Genomic DNA, 22,784 nt, shown 5'->3' with positions numbered 1-22,784 from the left:
CACAGATGAAGCAGATCACTTCTCCTTACAGAAACAATTAGAATATTATAGGTGATCACATATGACAATAAATCGTCTGCATGTATGTGACACAAGCAATGCAAAAAACTTCAAAGAATGCAGAAAAAAAGCAGCCTGTAAAAAAGTTCACGAGTCACAGAATGTGGAGATTGGAAGGCTCCTCTGCAGGTCATCTGGTCAACCCATCTGCTCAAGCAGGGCCACCTAAATCACAGTGCACAGGATGGGCAGGTTGTCCAGATGGCTTCTCCACAGATGGTGCCTGAATGGGAAACTTCTCTTTCTGCTAGGTCACTCTCGCAGTAAAAATGTGTTTCCTGATGTTCAGAGGTTTTCAGTTCCCTGTCTCAGTTTATGCCCACTGCCTCTGGTTCTGTCACATGGCACCACTGACTTTGTCTTCTGCACATCCTCCCTTCAGGCATTGGTAAGATCCCCCACTGCACCTTCTCTTCTCCAGGCTGAACAGTCCCAGCTCTCTCCCGTTCCTCACAGGACAGATGCTCCAGACCCTTAATCACTTTAGAGGCTCTTCTTCATGTCTCTCTTGCACTGAGGAAGCCAGAACTACCTGTACAGCAGGTGTGGCCTCAGCAGTGCTGAGTGGAAGGGAGGGACCACCTCCCCTTCACCTCTTGGCAACACTTCTCACTCCTCCCAGTGCCCCCCAGGACACCAGCACCCACCTTGGCAGCAAGGGCAAATTGCAAGCTCACATTCAACTTCATGTCCACCAGGACCCCCAGGCTCTTCTGTGCAAAGCTGATCAGTTCCCAGCATAACAGGTTTTAATAAACAGTGTGGTCTGAATCTGGAGACTGAGTCTCTTTTTTAACTCCAGGCAAAATTCCATCTCGTACCCAGTTAAAGGCCGTGGTGGGTGACACGGGGTTCTTTCTGGATACTGTTGTCTTTCAGAGTGGCTCATACCATGACACACCATGAGTGCAAGTTACATGGTCCTGAGGCAAAATGATGAGGTTGTGAATGATGACAGTTTAATCCAATTTCTTCCTGATTAATTACCTATTTGAAATCCTGAAGAAGGCTAAGAAGCAAACTCAGATTATAACTAACATATTCTAACCGAATATCTCGTATTCCATCTATATTCTTTGGCACAAGGAAAAAGAATTACATTTTCCATTTTTTCCTTCCTCTCCAAGAGGCTTTCCCTCTGATTTGTCCACAAGCAATAGAAGCTGAACAAGGAAGATAGCCATGGATTTCTTCCAACTCTTAACAATAAAATAAACCCAATTCACATAGGTTTCCAAGATAAGGATCCACTCACAGTAGAATATCTGCTCCAAAGTCCTGCATCACCACTGAACCCCAGTAGCCTCTTGAAATCACCTCCTCTGCAGTGAGTATTAAATATACTCATGAGCTCTGCTGGGCCCCAGGGGAACAGGTTCACACTGGTGTCCTCTCTGAAGCTTAACTGACAAAACCAAAATGAAACATCACTTTGACTGTAAAAGTCTACATCATTTCTGCCCCACCTTGGATGAATGAAATAGTTAGTGCTGGAAATAAATCTACCAGAGCATCTCGGTTAGAACAGTGTAAAAATTAATGCGTAAGACAGAACTTTAAGAAAATAATTCTTGTGTTCCATGACAGTATTTGTTCAAACATGAGAGAATTTTCTTTCATAACTTTTTTTTTTACTTTTGAAGAAACATTTTATTGAATATCATAGCTTTGTGTTGTCAAATATCATCACAAACATAGTTTGAGCCCATTGACTACATGTCCATATAAAACACATGACACCATTCTCTCCACATCAAAAAAACCTGTTCTTAAGATACAAAAAAATATGCAATCTAACTCACAACTGCTTAGTTACTGCAAACTTACTTTCAAAGATAAAAATACCATTTTCTTACTGATTTGAACAGAAAAAGTCCTGAAATGCTGCAGCATATCTTTTTGAAGGGGAAGCAAATTAGGCATTTCCCTTCATCTTCTCTGAGCTTCTGTCATGATTTGATGACGGCCAGACAAATCACATTTAACTGAGCCATACCAGAGTAATAACTAACTAAATAAGTGAAAAAAACCCCAACCACTCAAGTATTTCTCCAGATGCTGTCCTCTAGTTTCTGGAATTCTGTGCATCTCCAAGGTCATCAGGAGATGCCTCTAACAAACATCCTGTTTGTATCTGGTTCCTCTCTGTGCATGAAGAGCTAAAATAAATCATCTCTGCTTTCTTCTTTCTTTTTTAGGCAAAAAAACTTTTCTTCTCTCCAAACCAAGCAAACCTGCAGTCATGAGAGACTTCCCACATCTGAACAACAGGACATGGTAAGAATGATAATAAATTTGACAAATGGAACTAGCATCATTCTTCACATGGATAAGCTAAAAAAATCTTTTTCTGAGCCAGCATGGATTGCTGTTTTAACTGCAAAACTGCATCAGTAATTAGCATCAATGCAGGAGAGCAGGTTGGAGATCATTTAATAAATCTGTGTGTTTAGAAGGCCAATAAATAAATGAAAGCTACCAGCCCACACTCTGTGTGGCTTTTGCCAGAGTCTGCCAGTGCCAGCAGCCTCCAGCAGCCTGCGGATGCTCCCTCCTCTCCCTGCCCACTCCACCCAGGACAGCAGCTCCCAGCCTGGCTCTGCTTCCCTGCAACTGACTCAACAACTGCCAAGGGCTTCAGAACATCCTTGCCACCACGGACAAGGTGACAACACCAGCTTAAGAACAAGAGAAATAGCATAAAGGCGTACAGTGAATGCAGATAACTACACCGAGACTAAGCTGTAAATAAATGAGGCACAAAGAGGAAAGAAAAAAGAGGAAATCAAAATAAGCATGTCTGTGCCTAAGAGCTAACCAACAGCTATGGGCACTGTATTTGAACTGTGATGCAGTTTTTGTCACCATACTGGTTAAAAGAAAACAATCAAAATGAAACCAGAAATTGTTAAAACAAAAAGACCACCAATTACAAAAGATAAATAAAAGGATGGATATATCCATCCCGTGGGGGGATGGGACAGATGTGTGCATAGGGAATTTTCAAAAAAAAGAAAACAAAACCAAACTAAACAACCAAACTTAAGAGAACTTCCAAAAAAAGTAACAAGTGAAGATCTTGTTTGTCTGTCAGAAAGCAAAAATAACTATTAATTGAGAGATAAAGATTTTAAAAATTAACGATTAAGCTCTCTACAAATTTCAACATGCTCTCCTTCTAAAAAACAGAAAGCAAAAATTCTTCATCTGAGACAGTATTTCAGAAAAATACGCCAAAATATGCATCCTCTGCACTGCTTCTTACAACACACTTGGGATAATGAAAAGTCTTCCAGATCTCAAAGCTGAAGGGCATATCTCACCTAACGGATCATAGCAAGTGACCTCAGATGAATTTCTTCAGTGTTGAATTCTCAAAACAGGTGACAGAAAACAAGTCCAAGAACAGCATGAAGCCACCCTCAGGTTCAGTTCCAGGATCACTATGCTTGAGTCTCAACGTGCATCTCAATGGAGATAAATAAAGGTAAAGATCTATTTAAAAAAAAAAAAATGGTGCTGAGTGTGATTGTGTACAATACTATTGCACCGGCAACAAGAAATTTACCCTCCCTAAAAGAAACAGGAAGATTCCTCAAACACAAATGTATGGAAGAACACCTTTTTGTACACCTGACCTATCAAAGAATTTCACGTACAAAGAAAAGCCCTGCTGAGTACATGGCAGTAAGAAAAATATTGTAAGCCACTGGATTTCCTGGGTTGGCACATCAGTGAACATCTTCCAAAGCTAGTAATGTTTTTATTTCTCAGCACTGAAGAAGGTGAACACTGAACACCGGGATTCTACTGAAAAACTTAATTCAAGTGAAGTAAAAACCTCAGAGGGCCCCAAATACAATCAATTCCACTTTTTACTTAGAATTGGTTATAATGCATTATGTGCTCTCCCAGCAGTCCTGTTTCCATCACTTATCATTAAGTTTTCAGCAGCATTCACACTTATTTTTACTTATTAAATAACTGCCAATATTTCATATTTAAATAGCCTGTAATATTCAAATTTGAATTTTTAAACCTGATAGGGAAAATTTCCATACCTGAAATGAATATAAGAAGTACTAGCAGGACTCTGACTCAACTGGCTTAGAAGTAGAAAAGTTTGCTAGAAGGGGAAAAAGATAAATTCCGCAATATACAGAAAAAGAGGTGTAAGGCAAATAACAATTTCTTTAAGCCTTAATATCATCAAAATGACATTGTTTTGTGTACATTAAATCCATTTTGTTTGGATAAGCCTGTAATCTCCTTTTTCTTATCCCTTCCAAATAATTGACAAGAGATGTCAATTGACTCAGAACTTTGATTACTGTGGATGGGATCTTGCAAATATATGGCTGTCAGCAGTATTGTGACACACAGCAGATGAGGCAGCATACATGCAGAATCTCTCAGGAAAGCTAAAATGTAGACAGAGATAATTTTCATTTAAATCTTTTCATGAGAAGAAGATTTAGGCATAGTCTTATGTCTATTCATAGCGCGGCTTGGAAGAAAAAAAGAACAAAAGCAATAATGTCTAAGTACAAAGTAGAGGGAAGAGGCAGACCTGTCAAGGAAGTGACATGACTCTCAATCAGGAGATTGCCCACAAGGCCAAGAACAAGAAGATATGGATCACATATATAGCATATATATAACATATATATTTGTGGGTTGTTATTCTATTTAATCTATCATTAAATTACTTTATCCTCTATGTCCCAAGAATATAAACAGCAGGACTTACATGTATGCATACTTCATCAAAATAATAATAGCTTATATTCAGACTCCACATTCCCGGAACATCCTCTCATATGATGAGCAGAAACATCCCAAAATACACATGCACGAGTGAGAGAAGTAGGCCTGGAAATTCCTCCTCATTTCACAGTGTTTCTCTGATAGCTAAAACACTTGCCTGCAGATCACAACAGAGCTATATAAGACAGCATTTTGGCCAAATCCTCACCAGTCACTGCTGCAGACATTGATTCAGACCAAGTTCTGCTCCTTTGCTCCATCCATTTTCAAAGAAAAGTTAAGCAAAGGACACAGGCATATTAACTAGTCACATGAACCCTTCTTCTCTCCAGTTTCTTAGAGAAAGGGGTGAGCAAGCAAGTTAACACTTGACCTAACCACTTTTCTTATGTCATGAAAATACTACACACTTTCAAGAAGGCAGTAGGATGTACTCTCACCAAACACAGCAGGCAGAAGACCATACAACTGAACATACTGATGGCTGGGGCAAAAATTCAAACCACTGCCATTAAACAGATGTATGGGATGCAGCAAGATGAAAGATGAAAGCAAGATGAAAGCTCTTCCTCAGGTACAAAAGAGCTTGAATCTCAAACTTTCATCTCCTAAAGGTCAAGTCTATCCTCCAACATTAAGAACAATCCCTGTACTGAATGGGTAGAGTAACTGCCAAGTAAATCTAAAAACCTTCCACATGGTCTCACGTTTTGCTTCAAAACCTTGAACCTGACAAAACCAAGCAGCTATTTCATAGTCAGTTTTTCCTGGTGGCTTTCCTAGCACTTCTCAATTACTTACCAGCTTGCATTGGGGTCACCTACATTTGTTTCTGAAGTGTCTCACATCTTCCAGAACCTCATTTATTTCCATGTGGACCATAACACAGGGAAGTGACAGGAATCCCTGATCACCACAATATTACTAATTCTCTGAGAAATTATGCAAGGCTGCCCGAGAGTTGGGCTTCTTTAAGCCATCAGAAGTTTCACAAACCAGAAGTTTTACAGAACAATGCCCCTTCTGTCCCACAGAAGGCACATCTATCCCACAGATAATGCAATAAGAAGCTTTAGCAGAATGGCAGTATTTGCTCTCTTCCATTCATGCCCTTCATTATCAGACTCACCTGAAACACAATTGCTAATAATATTATCAATCTAGAGGAAACCATTTTTCCCTTTAAGCAGATGAGAACAACTTTGTAGGACCTGAAGTGCTGGCATTATTCTGCTACATATGCACATACATTAGCATCACACACCAGTCCCAAGAACCAGTACACAGTTTGGATTTGGATTTTGTTGGAATGGCCTCAAAGAGACGCAGCAGCAGAGACCAGTAAATGTGTTGGGCAACCTGATGTCTACACCATCTACTGCTATGAAACCTACTGACCAACACCAGATCCTCAGAAGCCTAAGAGAACAGTACTAGGGAAAAGAAGACATAGAATTAGGAGTGGTAGGAGCACAAACCATCTCCGGGGAAATCTCTGTCATGTACAGGCTCAGGAGACAACATCATCCCCACCCATCTTCCCTCCCAACGTGGCACTCTGGAAAGATCTTTATCAGACATACCAAGACCTCTCTAACCCAAGAGGGTGGTCCTCCTGCAGGAGGCATCAGATTACATTAGGCCTTTGCCTCCTTCTTGTCACCAAAAAAATATTTGCCTGTGTCATCCATCAAGTAACACTTCAAAAGCATCAACTTTCAATACTGAGTTATCTTCTGCCTGGAATTATGTTTCCTCTCATTTGCTTTGTGACAATACATCTGAATAGACACATTTTTCCAGACACTTGAACCACCTTTGTTCACATTTGGCAGAGTAACCTAACCACCAGATGAAGTTTTTCTGACCCACTTCCCTGGTATTTTTTAGAAAATGCTTTGACATCTATACTTCTGGTGCTTTTTTCCCAATTCAGTTTTAAGGGTTTTTTATCTTTCTGTCATCCATGCATTTCTCTCTCAAGCTACTTACTATAAATAAAATAGAAAAAAAATGCAGAAAAGTTAACTTAGCGTATTATGTGCCACCTGCATTATGGCATTCAAATGCCTCTTGTTCATGATTTACAAAGCTTTACTTTTTCCCAACTACACCCTTTCCTTTAACTGTTCAAAGTCAAAATAATCTCTATGCAAAAGTTCTGGTTCAGAGACGGGTGTCCTTTAAACCAAGACATTTTTCATGCCAACATCCCACAGAGGGAGTAGCCTTTTTATTTGGGGTGAGAGAGACTGAGAGCAAGCACATTACAGAATCAAGAAGTAACTTGGCAGAACTCCCTCCCCTTTCACACACTTCCACTTCAAACACACAGAAGTTGTTCCATGAGTGAAATAAATGAAATTTGGCTTCCTCAGAGTTGGACACTCTAAATCTAGTAAGGAGTAGATGAGTATTAAGGATTTTGCTGAAGTCAGAGTATTCATAACACCTCCAACCGCATTCTCATATGCTCACAAGAACTTGCATTTCAGCTTCTCCATTAGAGGAGATTCTTATCTCTACCCCTCAGCCAGTTCACATGCTTTTCCACCAAGCATCTGGTGTCAGCCAGCTTCAAAGTTACTGGGTGAAGTCAGAGGGCATTACACATGCAGCAGGCACAATCACAGTATCGTAACTTCCTAAGAAAGACGGCCTTAAAAAAAAAGTGGTCTCTTGATATCAGTAAAAATTAACACTAAACTACAGCTAAACAATAGCTATAAAACTCACTACAAAGAGCCAATAATCAAAGATCCATGTTTGAGTCTGAAGATTATTTTGATTTCATTATGACATTGATACTAATTTATTTAGTGTGCACACATATGATTGAAGGTCTTAAAACAAGATTTAAGTGCTCAGAGAAACCACAACAGAAGGACAAGAACCAACAGCTTGTGACTGCTGACAGTAATTTAGAAATAAATCGTACTAGCAAGCAGCTAACCAAAGGAGCAGGTTACCACCAGCCTTGAGATGAGTTTAGTCACAACATCAACACTGGCTGTTATTTCAAGAAATATGCTACAATTCAGCCACTTGTTATTGGCCTTGATCACATTGTAATGAAAAATAAATTGGTTCCATCATTATAACGCAGAGTGGACTTGTTACACCAGTGGTCCAAATGCATCAAAGCCATCTTGCATAGCTGGAAATTATTAATCTAAACTTTGACAAACTACCGAACTACTTGTATTTTATTACAAATAAAATGTTCACTCAAGGAACACTAATTTGTTTTTGGACTGCTCTTTTCACGTAGAGCTGCTCCTCAGAGGTGTTCTCTTTCTATCATGATATTCAGTGTAGATAAGCATTGCTTTGCCTAAAACAACAAAACAGATGCTAATTGTGCCAGAATCTACACTCAGAGAGTGAAACTCAGGTTGCTTTGAAAAACAGGGCAGTACATTGTTGGGGGAGGGTGGTTCACAGTTTGCTGCTTTCAGAGAATAGATAAGGTACATTTAAGGAGACAAGGAGAAGGTGCCTTACTCAAAAAACTTTGAAAACAGGCAAGAACAGCCCCTCTCCCATGATATTTCATGACAGAGGAAACCAGTCCATAAACCACTAAAAGCACTGAGAACCTTCTCACTGATGTCAGCACAGGCCTTCGCTTCACTTCCTACAGTGTGACCAGCGTGACAAAAAGGAAGAGGCTAAGGGTTAAAAAAGACAAAACAGAACCACACGATTACTGCTTTGAATGAAAGACCACAGTAGAAGTGATCTGTATCCACTCCTTTATTCATATGAGTGAGTCTCTGGAAGATGTCACAACATCTTAGGAAGGTGAGCAGGCTACCACTAAATCCATTAAATGGATTAATTCAGAGCTCTAATGGCTTAAAGCAAATGTTGGCATCATTTACAGAAAACTGTTTTTTTTTTTTTTTTTCATTTAAAATTTAATCAAAGCAACACAGGAGCAGGTATTAAAAAGTGAGAAATCTTACACTATTCCTTCACACTATGGTTGTGCTCTGACCTTATGGGTAGGACTAAATACAGCAGTAAGATCCCTGAAACAATTCTACAAATAAAAGTATTTTCTAACACATAACTTATTCACAGGATTCACTGCTCATGATTCTTTTGGTCCTAATTTACTGGAGAGATTAATTTCATAACTGACAGAAAGCAATTATGTGGTACACTTGCCTGTCATGTCTGACATCTTAATTTTTGTAGTTTCTCTTCAAAAGACAGACAACTTCCTGCAGTGTTGTATGTTTTTCAGCTACTGCAAGCAATTAAAACAGGTCGAATTAAGAGCCACTGAACTGCTCAATTTATTCCCTCAGTTCCTGAGGAACAAACAAGTAAGGACCTCATGTAGCACCTACAATACACAGAATAAAGTGACAACCTATTCAGCTGCAAATGCAGACCTTGCAGCTTTAGAAGGGTCATCTTCTTCTTCATGCCACTTTCTCTCCTCCAACAGAGATTCAGTCTCTGCTGGCCAACTTCTGCTCCTGGTGTTTTGGTCACAGCTTGAAAAGCTAAAACATGAGTTCTCCTCCTCTACCTGTCAAAAGCATAAAGTCCCTCTGCAAGTTCATGGCTCCATGTTCAAGCATTGCTTCACAGGTCAAATTCCCTTCAGGAAAGGGGAAACACAGGCTGAGAAGAGATACACAGCATCTGTCAGCAACATAAAAGAGCATCTTTTCACTAACCATACAAGAAGAATGTGCTGCTTGTTAAATTTCTGTTTCAATAGTTGACCACTTCATTTTCTGTAGTAGGAGGCCCAAAGCTGACAGCTTTGGACAGCTTGGAAATCTACTTCCTCTCTCTTCTTCTTATCTGATATTCCCACCTATTGTCATTTAACTTTCTTCATAACCGTTTCCCTGTTACATCAACACTACATACACAAGCTAGAAGACTACATTGGCTTTTGTTAATATCATGGTACGGTCTTAGTAGTGTTTTTCAGGATGGCGTCCTAAGACCAATATAAGCACTCACTCCTCTGCTCACAGATACTGTCTTCCTTAGAAGTAGGTGTTATTAAATCAGGCACATTATTGTTACCAATGTCTGTTTCATCTTCTGATTTGAAGGATGTTAGAAAAGAAAGGAATTGAGTGGTACCTGGTACAGCTCATACTCTGATTCACACTTTAGGCTAGAAAATCACCAAAAACTGTGTAGAATTTGAAGAATATAAATAAGGACAACATAAAATCTCAAAACACTTTCCTTTCTTTTAAGAAATGATACCTAAAACTATGGAACCAATTGATGCAAATGTCACATCAAGCTCTTCCATATTTACAGGAAATGGAAGAAAATTCTTTTGTGTACCATTCCCACTAGATGTTCTTTACTGCCTCTGCAGCAGCTCATTGCAACAATCTGTCAGATTCCATTAAAAACATGTTTGAAAGATTATTTCTTCCCCAATCCTCTTGAATTTAAATAAAAATTTGCTCAAGTTGTCTTCTGTTAAAGAAGAAAACCGGGTTTAAAGAAAATAAATGCAACTGCAGATAAGCAATCTTGGGGAAGGGAAAGGGACAGAAGAACTGCCATCTTCATATGGCAACGCTTTTTAATAGATCCTTTCAAATTCTGAGTCAAATTCAATACAAGGTATTACTGCTTATTGAGTAAGTTATAGAACAGATATACCACTGCAGCCTTCAGACGAAAATACTGAACAGAATCAGACCAGATTTGTAAAACAAGAATTCAGAGTTAACTAACCACATATCTGCACATATTCACACAGATGTAACTTTTAAGGAGGAATCAAGTTCAATGAGTGTTACAAGAGAAATAAAATAGTCAGGACCACTGCACAATGAAACAGAGCTCCTGAAAAGAGAGCCCAACTCCATGATCTTCATTCCAGACCTCAGAGGGGTCAAGGTGAGTTACGACTTTTGCAACACATGTCAGAAAATCACAAAACATTTCTATTGTTACTGCTGTATTTGAGCATCAGTGTGATCTGTTTAGAAAGAGATGGAGTCTGATTTGATCCAGAATCCAGGACATTACATCATCATTTATTTATTCTAGAATCTGGCATTACACAACAGCTATCTCGCTCCATTCAGCCAAGAATTTAAGCTTACAGCAGGCAATGAAGAAGAAATGCCAGAAGCGTAACATCAACACATGAAAATACTTCCATTTGCTTCCAGCTATGGTGGCAGAGGGAAGGACAAGGCAAGCATTGACTACAATATGGCCAGTCCTCACACCAAGGCCTACACCTCTTCCTGAATAAACTTGCTCTGTGAGAAAACCTGCACTGCCCTGGAACTCTCAAGCACAAATCGTGAGCAGCATATTTTACAAGTTAACTTGGGAATCATATCACAGATAGGTCAAGACCCCAAACTGATTAGACTGAATAATCAAGTATCAGTTTTACCAACAGAGTAGATGCTGGTTTTCTGCTGTTGGGTCAGGTTTCTTTTTAATTTCATAATAAGCATCTCTCTCAGTTGACATATTAAGCAAGAAGCCAATGCAGCAGCACTTTACAGAAGGTGCTCTCTCAGGAGTGATGTTTTTTCCCTGCCTGTTACAGCACAGGCCTACAGTTACAGGAATTATCAAGGACAAAGTTCTACAAAGTACTTTCCCTGCATGCAACATTTCTCAGCATCAAATAGTTTTAAATGGCCACTTTTCTTAAAACATTCAGTTGTATTACATTAAAAAAAAAAAAAAAAAAAAAAAAAAGAAACCCTAATTGTTCCATTCAGACTCTTTGGCTAACAAATTCTTGTTAGTAGTTATTTAGAAAATGAAAATATGTTTGAGTAATATGCATGTATTAATTCACATGTACATCATAACACTACTATCTGTGGGTTTCTTCTAGCACCAGTGAGAAATATTAGAGGCATACATGGACTACGTAAGGTACAAAGTCATTTAACCTACCTCATCAAAGCTGCTATCTTCCTTCTTCAAGGCTTTAAAATAAAAAGAAAAAAGAAATTATTATCTGTACTGCATTTCAATGAACATAAACCACCATAAAAGAAAAGAAAAAACCAAACAGAGCATCATTTTCTTGTTCTAATAGGAAAGAACAGGCTGGTGTGAATAACAATTTTATACCCAAAATCTGAATCTGTAAATGGAATGTAGAACTGCACAGAGTGTTTCTAAGAAAGTAAATTTACATATTTATGAAAAATATCCTCTCAGGTTAAAGAAAATAAGAGTTTGCAAGAGTGGGTTTCATTTTTTTTATTTTAATTCCTGGTGAGTGTGAAAACCCTTTATATAGAGCTTGACTGAATTTCAAAAAGGAAAAGTATAACAAACACCTAACCATGTATTCAGTTTGTCAAGTGCTAACTCTTTATGAAATAGCATGCATTCTAATATGATTTTTCCTTTTTCTTTTTTCTTTCACAGTTTTTAGTATGACTTACACTAAAGCAGAAGAGATTTCTTTCTTACACTGTTAACAAGCAATTAATCAACAAACATAGGAGAGAAAACCAGTGCAGAAAATATGTGAACTGGTAAGAAAATGAAGACATAAATAGTTCTGCAGTTGTACCAAAGATTAGGCTGATGAAAAGTTTTCCTTTAGCATACTGGACATCTTTATTGAAACATAAGAAAATTAATTTCTCCAAGTCTGCACTGAACTATGTCAGTTTGAAGGTATGAGACTGGTTCTTTTTCTCAAGCAGACCCAGGAGGGACTGCACTCCGTGCGCTGCACGCCGTGACCTGAAAGTGCTCTTTGTTTCCCTCTCTTGAAGAGCTAAAATTAGATGAACCTGCATTGGTGATTGCACTGTCTCTTTTCAGTTTAAATCACAAAGGTTTTCAGTTTGAGGGAGGTCATCTGAACAACCATGCAGCTCGTGCAGTGCTGCACCAGAAGGGTCCCTCCTCACCATTTAAGCAGCATAATGTTTCTTACACTCCTGCATAGTTCTGCAGGACATAAATATTTAAGCACCTAGCATGGTTGAGGATCTAGACACCAGTAGGTCTTTTAATCTTTTAGATGCTCCTTCTACCTTCAAATCACTAGTAATTTCTAAACTTCTTCCAAATCTTGTCTTCAGGAGCAACTGAGTTATCAGCTTAAAAAAAAAAAAAAAAAAAAAAAACCAACTAGGAAAAAAAACCCTCCCCCGAAAACCCCCCAAAACAAACAAACAAAAAAAGCAACCAAAAAACCCACAAGAACAACAAAAACCAAACCAATCAACCAACCAAAACAAAAACAAACAAAAAAACCCACAACAAACAAAAGCAATGCCAAAACTGTTGAAGCTGTATCAGAGGTGGTACAGAGGCAGTACCACCTGTGCAAATGGTGCTGCACCTCCAGAATCTCCACCATGGGCAGCAAGGCACAAATCCCAGTTATCTTTGTACAGCAACCCAGGGAATGTCCAGCCTTCCTTTGCTTTTAAACTCCCATTTCTTTAGTATATGAAACATGGCTTCCCTCAAACATTTGAAGTTACTCATCCAGATTTCATGCTCAGTGGTAAAAACAAGGAAACAAACTCTGGTATTTTGCCGAGATCTGAGGCACACATTGTACCTTTTGATAGTTAAATGTATTTTTATGGTTTGGAAGGGTGATCAAAACATTTTCAGACTGCCAATCCCAAATACTCAGAACTATGGGTCAGGAAAGGGAAGGGAAGGGAAGGGAAGGGAAGGGAAGGGAAGGGAAGGGAAGGGAAGGGAAGGGAAGGGAAGGGAAGGGAAGGGAAGGGAAGGGAAGGGAAGGGAAGGGAAGGGAAGGGAAGGGAAGGGAAGGGAAGGGAAGGGAAGGGAAGGGAAGGGAAGGGAAGGGAAGGGAAGGGAAGGGAAGGGAAGGGAAGGGAAGGGAAGGGAAGGGAAGGGAAGGGAAGGGAAGGGAAGGGAAGGCCCAATCTGTGGAACACTTTTTAAGAACACACTTCTAATCTTTCGCTGAACTTTTAAAAAAATAAACTGTTTACAAATGAACTTCTCATTATCTCAGGTATGTGAACTATGTGGATGTACATCAGAGGAGATTAGTGGAGATAACCTTTGTATCAGTGAGGAGGTAGTAACAAAGCCCAGGGATGCTCAGATTGCTTTCAGCAATCAATCCCAGTGATCAATCCTAGCAATGTTTTCTCTCTCTCTTTCTTTCTTTCTTTGTAAACTGGTGTTAGTTTTCAACTAAAGAAACTCCTAAGAAAACAGAAGTGAAATGGCACAAGCTGAAGAGATCTCAAATGTGATTATGGTACTATACCATCTTCAACAAATGCACAGCTAAGAACTCTTCACATAACTAAAAGATGACTATTACTTTTATTAAATTATTCACTAATAATTTAATTACATAATTATCAAAGGACAAAGCTAAGAACCAAACTCAATAAAGGTTTAAATGCTAAATTAATCAATGAGTTAGTTGATTGTCTAAAAGTTGGATAACATGCAGTTATGGTGTGTTCACTTATAAGGTCAATGCAGTCTGTAAGCAAGGAAACCGAATTTTTTAAACTAATATGGGTGTTCATATAAAAATAAATAGGCTGGCAGAAATTTATGAATGAAAAGAATTATGTATATTTTTCAGATTCTTAGCAATGTAAGTTCTTTATGATGAGATAACTTTTAAGAGGGACACTCCTTGAAACACCAGAAAATTTCTGCCAGGAGAAAGGGTACCTAAGCTGCAAAGATAGTTCATTTCTCTAGAACTGGAAGTATGCAATTTCTGCAGCAAAGAGCCACCCTGCAGCACCACAGGCCACACACATTTCCCCCAGCACACCACAGCACTGTATCATCCTCTGCCAGATTTGCATATAACGGCACAAAGCAAATGCTCAGGAAAAGGCTCACTGAATGGGCAATTTCACACATCACAATCTTCAACTCAGCAAAACAAACATTTTCAATATTAGGTACTCTAAGAGTTACAGGACAGAGCCCAGTTTTGTTTGATGAGCCAGATCTTCATCACCCTCTTCCAGGAAAGCTGGCAGCTGCAAAGCATCAGTGCACAGTTAAGAAAATGGGTCAAGTCTTCCTGAGGCTGCTGTTGGTACCCTTTGGGCCTCTGCCGTGCCCCAGGAATAACTACACTGTCTAGAGATGGTGGCTTCAAACATTACCTAACATACTTCAGTGCACTGTAAAAAAAAAAAAAAAATCATAAATTAATTGCAGATAAAACTTCTCAAATTGAGAGGATGACTTGGTGGGGAGAAATGGGTCTGAAATACAGTTTATTGAGTGTTAACCTGCAAGCTCTAACAAAAAAAAAAAAAAAAAAAAAAAAAAAAAAAAAAACCACCAAAAAAAAACCTCATTGCCAATGACAATTGGGATGCATTTCCATCACTCTTATCTAACAGGCTAACACAAACTCGGGTATCAAAATCTGGTACCTAAGCCTGGGGTCTTGCAGTATTGAAAGAATTGCATCTGGTAGACAGAATACCACCAACACTGGGGGAAGGTGTAACAGTGCTTTATCATCTCAAGAATGATCATCAGATCATTCCTACTGCAACACACGAAGGTTTGACTCACTAATTATTTGATTCAAGCACCACAGTACTCTCACATCTTTTATATGACTATGCTCATGACACTATGTTGTGTACTTAAACCTACAAAAACACAGACAATGAAGCAGAACAGAAAAAGTTAATATATCATCACTGCTTTATAGAATCATAGAATGGTTTGGTTTGGAGGAGACCTAAAAGATCATCCCAACTCCCCTGTTATGGACAGGGACAACTTCCGCTAAACCAAGTTGCCCAAAACCTCATCCAACCCAGCCTTTACCACTGTCAGGATTTATTATTTATGACAAATCACAACTGAGCAGATGATTGGAAAAGATACAAATTAAATACACATTTAATTTGTAATTTGGTAACCATACCCAGCAACCAGCACTTACAAAATGAGCTTTAAAATCCAACTGTCAAATATCCAGAAAGACTTTTTCCAATGAGGTTTTTGTTTTCTCTCCTTCACTTCAATATAAAAGTTAAGTACAGCACATGTTTTAACCAAGGATCTCCTGGCATACAAGTTCAGAATTTCTTTGCTTGGGCTTATCTGTGGCTCCGGTATCAGGGAGTGGACATCTTCAAATCTCATACAGATAAATCAGAAGTTTTTTTTCTCAAAGTGCAGTTACCAGGATGATGATCAATATATTTGAGCATCTGAAGACTGAACAAACTTGCTGGTAGCAGCTGTGTTTTAATCACAAAACAACCACCAGCAAACAAACAAACCACATACCAGACCACACTCCTACACTTTTGCACATATACACACAGAACTGGAGGAGCTTGTAGACATAAATATCCCTGTATCTAAAACCAGGCCAGAGCTCCCAAGGAAACTAAAAGCTTGTTTAATTTGTGCAAAATGACAAAAAGAGATGATCACCCAACCGAGCCAAATAAAACATGCAGAAATTACCGGCCAGAGGGGCCTTGATCCCTAAAAGGCATTAACGGGACTGTCACTGTTACAACAAAGCAGCATCCTCATTCAAAACATTTTCTTTGTTAATGACTTCCACCATTAGTAAAACCCTTTCACAGTTCTGTGGAAGAGTGTCTCTCTGTGTTTATACACGCACAGAGACATATACCAGACCAAACACCTGACTGCTTCATTTTTTTTCTTCTAATCAAAGAAAGTTAAATGCATTTTGCAAGTTTAAGACTGATGATAGGTGAAAGCTGTTTTCATATGGGGACAGAGAGATTTGTAAGAGTGACTTGATATTTGCTTTACATCTGTAACTTTGCATTTCTCCTTGAAACTCTGTGGTTTACAAGTAAGAATAAGCTTTTCGCAGTCTTTTTCATCCTGGAGTAGGACAACAAAAAATACCTGATTTCAAACACAACCATCGACTTAGAAGCTTGCAGTGCTCGAATGCATATAGAGCACGTGAAAAATTAAAATGCCCGGTGTGCCAGCACATCTCCTAGGCAGGGTTATTGGGGAGAAGCAAAGCCACAGCTCCCGGCTGCAGCACAGGCACTTCACACCCTCACTGGGACAAAGCAGCTCTGCAAGTTGACCCGTGTGTGCCAGCCAGACCGGCTGTAAGGGAAGGCCTCCCAAACGGACAGTGCACGGGTCAGGGCTGGGGAAGGGCCCGTACAGAAGGTCTGCAAGGACAGGGGCTGCTGCAGCTGCTCCCATGTGTTACAGCACTTCCTCCAGCTGCTCTGTCCCACCAGCGAGGGGACGCTCCACACCTCCTCTGAGGTGCCTTCCCTCCCTGCTCGGCTGCGTGCTGCTGATGTCAGTGGGAATTAATGCTTTAAACAGTGAATTAAGCAACACGGCGTGCCAAAGACTAAGAGAAACACCAGCCCGAGCAGACCAGAACTCTCTGGCATTGTTCTCAATAACAAATTCAACCGCAAAATAAACTGGTGTCAAAACCAAAGACGGTGTGGTGGCACCGGGAGGTAACACGCTTGGCGGTGGCATTCAGATGACGCTGCCTCAGGATGCTTTATGCCAGTGACAGAGGGACAAGAATTCACGGCAGATGACAGACAGACCTCTTTGTCTGGCCCCCTAAATCGCTGGGCCGCTATTACCTGCTCCAGCATCTCGCATCTCAATTAAAACAACCTGCAGCCCCTACAAAAAATAAATTACCAGACCTGCAACAAAATGAAAATAACCGATCGCTTTCTGCTGAGGTTTCTCTTTGGCAACGGGGGCGAGTGAGCCAACTCTCATCTACAGTTTGTCCCTCCCAGCCGATTTTGGGCTAACTCCATCCCGGACCCGCGCGGCACTGCTGGGGCTCCCGGAGCCGTTTATTATTTACAGGCAGCGCTGCTCGGGGAGGGCGCGGTGGGGGGTGTCCCCGCCCGGCAGCGCCGAGCCCCCGGCCCGTCCAGCCCCGTCCCGTCCCGTCCCCTCCCCGCGGGGCCGGGCAGCGCCCCAGGGCCCGGGACTCACCGATCCGCCCGAAGCTCTCCGATAAAGTTCTCCGCAACTTTTTCATCCTGCTGATCTTCTCGGCGGACTGCGAGTCGATCATGTCACACATCGGGGGGCTCCCCTGGCTCCGGGGCAGACACCGCCCTCCGCCCCGGGCTCTCCCCGCGCCCCGAGGAGCCGACAGTCCCGCTCCCGGTGCCGGTGCCGGTCCGGCCGGGAAAGGAGCCTCACGCCGCGGCTGCCGGCGGTGCCGGGCTCATCCCCCGCCCGGCCCTGCCCCGGCACGGCCGGACCCGCGGGGGGGGCGGGGGCCGCGGCAGCGCCGAGCGGAGATGGAGCGGCCAAAGCAAAGTCCGGCCGGGGCTGCCAACGCCGGCGGCGGGAGGGAGGGCGTGGGGCAGGGAGAGAGGGAGGGTGCGCTGAGAGAAAGGAGGAGGAGGAGCCTGGGCGGGCCGGGGAGCCCCGGGAGGAAGGGCGGCGGCGGCGGGGGCGTGAGGGGGGCGGGCGGGGAGCGCCGGGGCCGGGCCGGGGGATGCGGGGAGCGCCGGGGCCGGGCCGGGGGATTCGCGCTGTCTGCGGCGCGTCCCGGGCGATGCGGCGATTCCCGTGTGAGCGCTCGGGGCGGGGGCAGGGCAGAAGGGCTGGCGGCGGAGACACCGCGGCCGCGCTCGCCCCCGCCCCTGCACCGCGGGCCCGGGACCCGAGCGCTGCGCTGCCCCCGGGCGGAGGGCCCGGCTGACCGAGGGTTGGCGGAGGCAGGACAGACCCCCGCCGGAGGGGCCCGGCTGTCCAGGGGCTGGGCAGAGGCAGGACAGACCCCGGGCGGAGGGCCCGGCTGACCGGGGCTGGGCAGAGGCAGGACAGACCCCGGGCGGAGGGCCCGGCTGTCCAGGGGCTCGGCAGAGGCAGGACAGACCCCGGGCGGAGGGCCCGGCTGTCCGGGGCTGGGCAGAGGCAGGACAGACCCCGGGCGGAGGGCCCGGCTGTCCAGGGGCTGGGCAGAGGCAGGACAGACCCCGGGCGGGGGGCCCGGCTGTCCGGGGCTGGGCAGAGGCAGGACAGACCCCGGGCGGGGGGCCCGGCTGTCCGGGGCTGGGCAGAGGCAGGACTGACCCCGGGCGCGGGGCAGCCCCCGCTGTGCGCTGGGGAAGGAAAGGGCACCTCGCTCCCGCAGAGCACCCGGCCTGTCGGGGCGGAACTTGGGGTGCTCTCCACTGCTTCCCCAGGCACAGGCAGACAATGTGCCTTAGCCTGCCACTGATGGGTGTTGGGAGCTTTTGGTCTCGTTAACTCAATTGAACCGACATTATTGAAAAGTAAATCAGTTTAACCCATCAAAATGGATAGTCATGTCTAGTCTGAAGTCTAAAGAAGGTACTTTTTGAGAACAATACGTTAGGTAAGATTTTAAAGCCCAGGTCTTTGTGGTTCAAATTGTACTTTAATGCACGTTATGTGGTTAAAATGAACTTGGGTTTTAATGAGGCTGCCTAACACAATTTATTGGGATTATACGGTGTCGAAGCTCAGTTTCAGAAGCACATTTGTCTAGACAAGTGTTTAGGTGAGTTGGGTTCTAGCAATCTGCAACAATGTGCTCTGGGATTGGGATTGAACCTTTCTATTACAATGCAGCAGGGGTGGAGAGCATGCAGCATCTTGAGGTGGAAATCTATTGCAATTATCTATTTTGATCTAATATATGGAGAATATGCATGTATCTCTTGTGGGACACAAGATAATGGGAACTTGTCCTGCCATGTAGCAGTACAGTAGTGCTAGTGAAATGTCTTATGCATAACCCTTGAATCTACAGACAGCTCGATAAAAAGGTGTTTGGAAGTGTGAATCCTCTTGACCCTGCTAGCATCTTTGAGACAGGAGCTAAAATAGCATTTTCAATGTTGGCTATGTCATTTTGTGGAAGGAAATTGAGAAACGGTGGAAGCTGGAACCTTGCAGAGAGCAGTGCAGGAAAAAGGAGGAGAAATAAAAATTAAGAAGAAACAGACAAAGGCACTAGAAGGAAAAAGGGAGGGAGGACACAAGTGCTTAAGGATGTTTAATGAAATAATTTCAAGAAAATTACATTTAAGTCCTTAATAATGGCTGATGGTTTGATCTTTGTCTGAATCTGACATTACTACCCCTGTACTTAGTGGAGAGAAAAATGCCATCATCATAAATAAAATATTCTGATCCAGGAGCTGAAACTGAGTTTAGCATCTGAGCCCTTTGCATTTTCTGTGTGCACCATTCACTCCAGGTAGCTCTGCTGTTTGGCTGAGACTTGTACCAACACTGCTATAATTCAGTCTGTGACTTGCTTTCAGCAATTAGAGTATCATTTCTGAGAGCTTCCTAGGAACCTGTAATTAACCATGCTTAATTGATAGATGCTGTCTTACCTAGTGAATTAGCCTAGATCCTAGCACCTAGTGAATTTGCAAAAATATTCCCTTTTTTTTCTCCCTACTTCTAGGTAAACTCACTTTATCACTTGTGAAGGACAAATCTGCCAGGATACTGCAGTCTTTCTTTCCCAGAAAAACAAGCAACCCAACATTTCTGAGAAGGGTCTCTCTTTGCAGCTGTTTGGGAGCAATCTTCAAGCATATGTCAGGGTCTTTTAAATTAATGAAAATTTTGCCTAAATTAGACACCAGTGTGGTGCCAAGTGAGAGAAACCCAGGTTTTGCCTTCTGAAAATTGTACAACCTCACGATGCAGAGATGTTACACAGACTTTCTCTGCCAGAGGAAAGACAAGCTTCCAGCTGTGCACAGATTCTCCAACTGCACCCTGCAATTTGTGTCATTCTTCCCCCTGTGGTCTTTATTTGGCAGAAATATTTCTGTGAAAGTCCTTCTTTGTTCTCTCCCCAACCCAAACCTCTTCTGTTTCCAAGGGCAGTAGTACTGAAAATTCATTAAATTCAGGAATGTGGAATCACTTTTGTAGTTTTAATCAAGCTCATAAGCTGGTGGTTCTTTTTTCTCATCTCTGTATTTCCATCACCCATCTCAGGAAACCAGCAAAGCTGAAACACGCAATTAGCAAACCACAGAGATAGCAGCTACCCTGATAATGATGTTTTACTTCCTTGTAGGGACAGGATTTCAGCTCTGTTTTAAGTCTTTCAATTTGTGGCATAAAAATTAACATGAAAAACGTGCAAAATAATGTTGTTTTTTGCTGCCTTCTTCCACAAGCCTTTACCAAGTTAAAGCACGTTTGCATTTAATGGGGCATCTGTTTTATAAAGAGCCAGGCACATTGTTTACAGCACCTTTTCTTACATCAACTCTCCAAGAAACACCCTAAACAAAAGCTGCTCACAGTTACTTTATGACCCAAGCATCTCCTTTCCTGGCTTTGGTAAGAATTCACTACAATCCTGGCCTTTGCCGCTGACACTGAGTCATGCTGAATCACTCTGCAAACATAAGTATTATCAAGTGCAGGAAAAACAGTTGCCAAGATATCACTTGCAAGTTGGACAACGGGAAACATTTGCCTCAGTGTATCATGCAAGCCAGGAGCCTCATCATTTCGATGTTTCACACTGAGGTGTGGGTTATTTCTGAAGAAGGAGAGAGAGAAGGGCTGGCAGTTTGTTCATTATAGTGTAAAAGAACATATTGTTTGGAGCTGGGAGCAGCATGGTCATGGGCCTGGAGCACAGGGTGTGCCAGCAGTCTCCCTGCCGCAGATGGAGCAGCCACGGACACGCTATTCATTACTTGCAGGGTAAGATGAAACGACAGAAAAATAAGTCCGTGATGCATGGTGCAGATGGTGGCTTGGGGTTAACACTGATCTGTGCACTCTCCAGATCTCAGGGCACTTGCTGTTGATTTTATGGGGTAATTTTATGTGGTCTGAGCTCTCTCTAAACGCCAGTGCTTGTCGTGTGCCCCCTACTCCCAACCCTTTAACACTTCTTAGGGGCTCTTAAAGGCAGTATACTTAAGTTACATTCCTGGGCCAAGTGTTTGAATTTCAGAAAGCTTAGGAGCACATAAACAAGCAGTGTGTGTTTGTGGAAGAGGTAATTTATGGCATTGATTTGGAGTGTTGTGTGGGCAGAGTAAGACCTTGCATGAAGTGGTCTGTTGGAGGAAAGCAATGAGGCCAGTCACTGTGACTTCTCTGGGGAGAGCACTGTCTTGTCAGGCCTTCTGCTGCCAGTATAAAGTAGATTTTCATAAATCTCCCTTGCTGGAGACATTCTGCATTAGGCCAGTCTGCTCACCTTGAAAAGATCTCTTCTGCACCGTCTGGGACCTGAGTGCTTGGAGCTGTGTTGCTTGTTAACACACAGCAATCCTTTCGTGACCCTCCAGTGATGAAGATGGATGTAAAGTCACATAACACACCCCCCTCCTCTTCCCCCCTTCCCCAATCTCACTTTCACTTGTCCTCTAATAATACTCAGTCCAAGATGACTATTATCTGAAGAGAAAGCCAGGCTCTGCTAACACAAATGGTGCCATATCCTAAGGGACATGACCTTTAAGCTCTGCTAGCAAAATGCATTAGTGACAAAAATTAAACTTTGGCAATAGCAGAACAGTATGTGTGCAATCTGCATCCACATCATAACTTGTTCTCACAAGAAGTTCTCAGAGCTAATGTATTATATATTGCCTTACTGGTGATTGTCATTAAATCCCAGTTTTCATCCACCCATGGAAATGTTCCCCTTGTTGATATTCCATGTATCCCTGCTGATAAATGGAGGGCACACAGGCCCGGCTATTGCCTCTCCAGCCTGGCTACTGTTGCCAAAGACTCCTCTGTGGGGTAAGAAGGGATGAGTTAAGGTTCACACACATGGTTCCAAAGGCACAACAGGAAGAAAATGTTTTTCCTGCTGCCTTATATCCAACTGCTGATTAGAAGCGACCTGCTGAGCCACCCGTGGTTTTACACCTCTAGTACCCTCTCGTGGTCACTTTATTTCATGTATTAACATATGGGGTCAATTGTTTTCTGTTTCA

General features: G+C 42.4%; 1 protein-coding gene across 2 annotated transcripts in view; it reads right to left on the bottom strand.

The window, feature by feature from the left end:
- The window catches only part of CDK14 (cyclin dependent kinase 14), a 338,755-nt gene extending 320,798 nt beyond the window's left edge, over positions 1–17,957 (bottom strand). For both annotated transcript variants that reach the window (XM_083862878.1, XM_083862877.1), the window contains exons 1-2: positions 17,800–17,957; positions 11,752–11,783 (exon numbers count right to left, since the gene is read on the bottom strand). In XM_083862878.1, the coding sequence (XP_083719004.1) occupies positions 11,752–11,783; positions 17,800–17,890 (123 nt within the window). In that variant the 5' untranslated portion in view covers positions 17,891–17,957. The remainder of the gene's footprint in view (positions 1–11,751; positions 11,784–17,799) is intronic.
- Between the last annotated feature and the right edge of the window lie 4,827 nt (positions 17,958–22,784).

This window comes from Zosterops lateralis, assembly GCF_965231275.1.
Source record: "Zosterops lateralis genome assembly, chromosome: 1".
In the NCBI taxonomy this organism is placed as follows: Eukaryota; Metazoa; Chordata; class Aves; order Passeriformes; family Zosteropidae; genus Zosterops; species Zosterops lateralis.
This window is presented reverse-complemented; position numbering and strand designations above follow the sequence as displayed.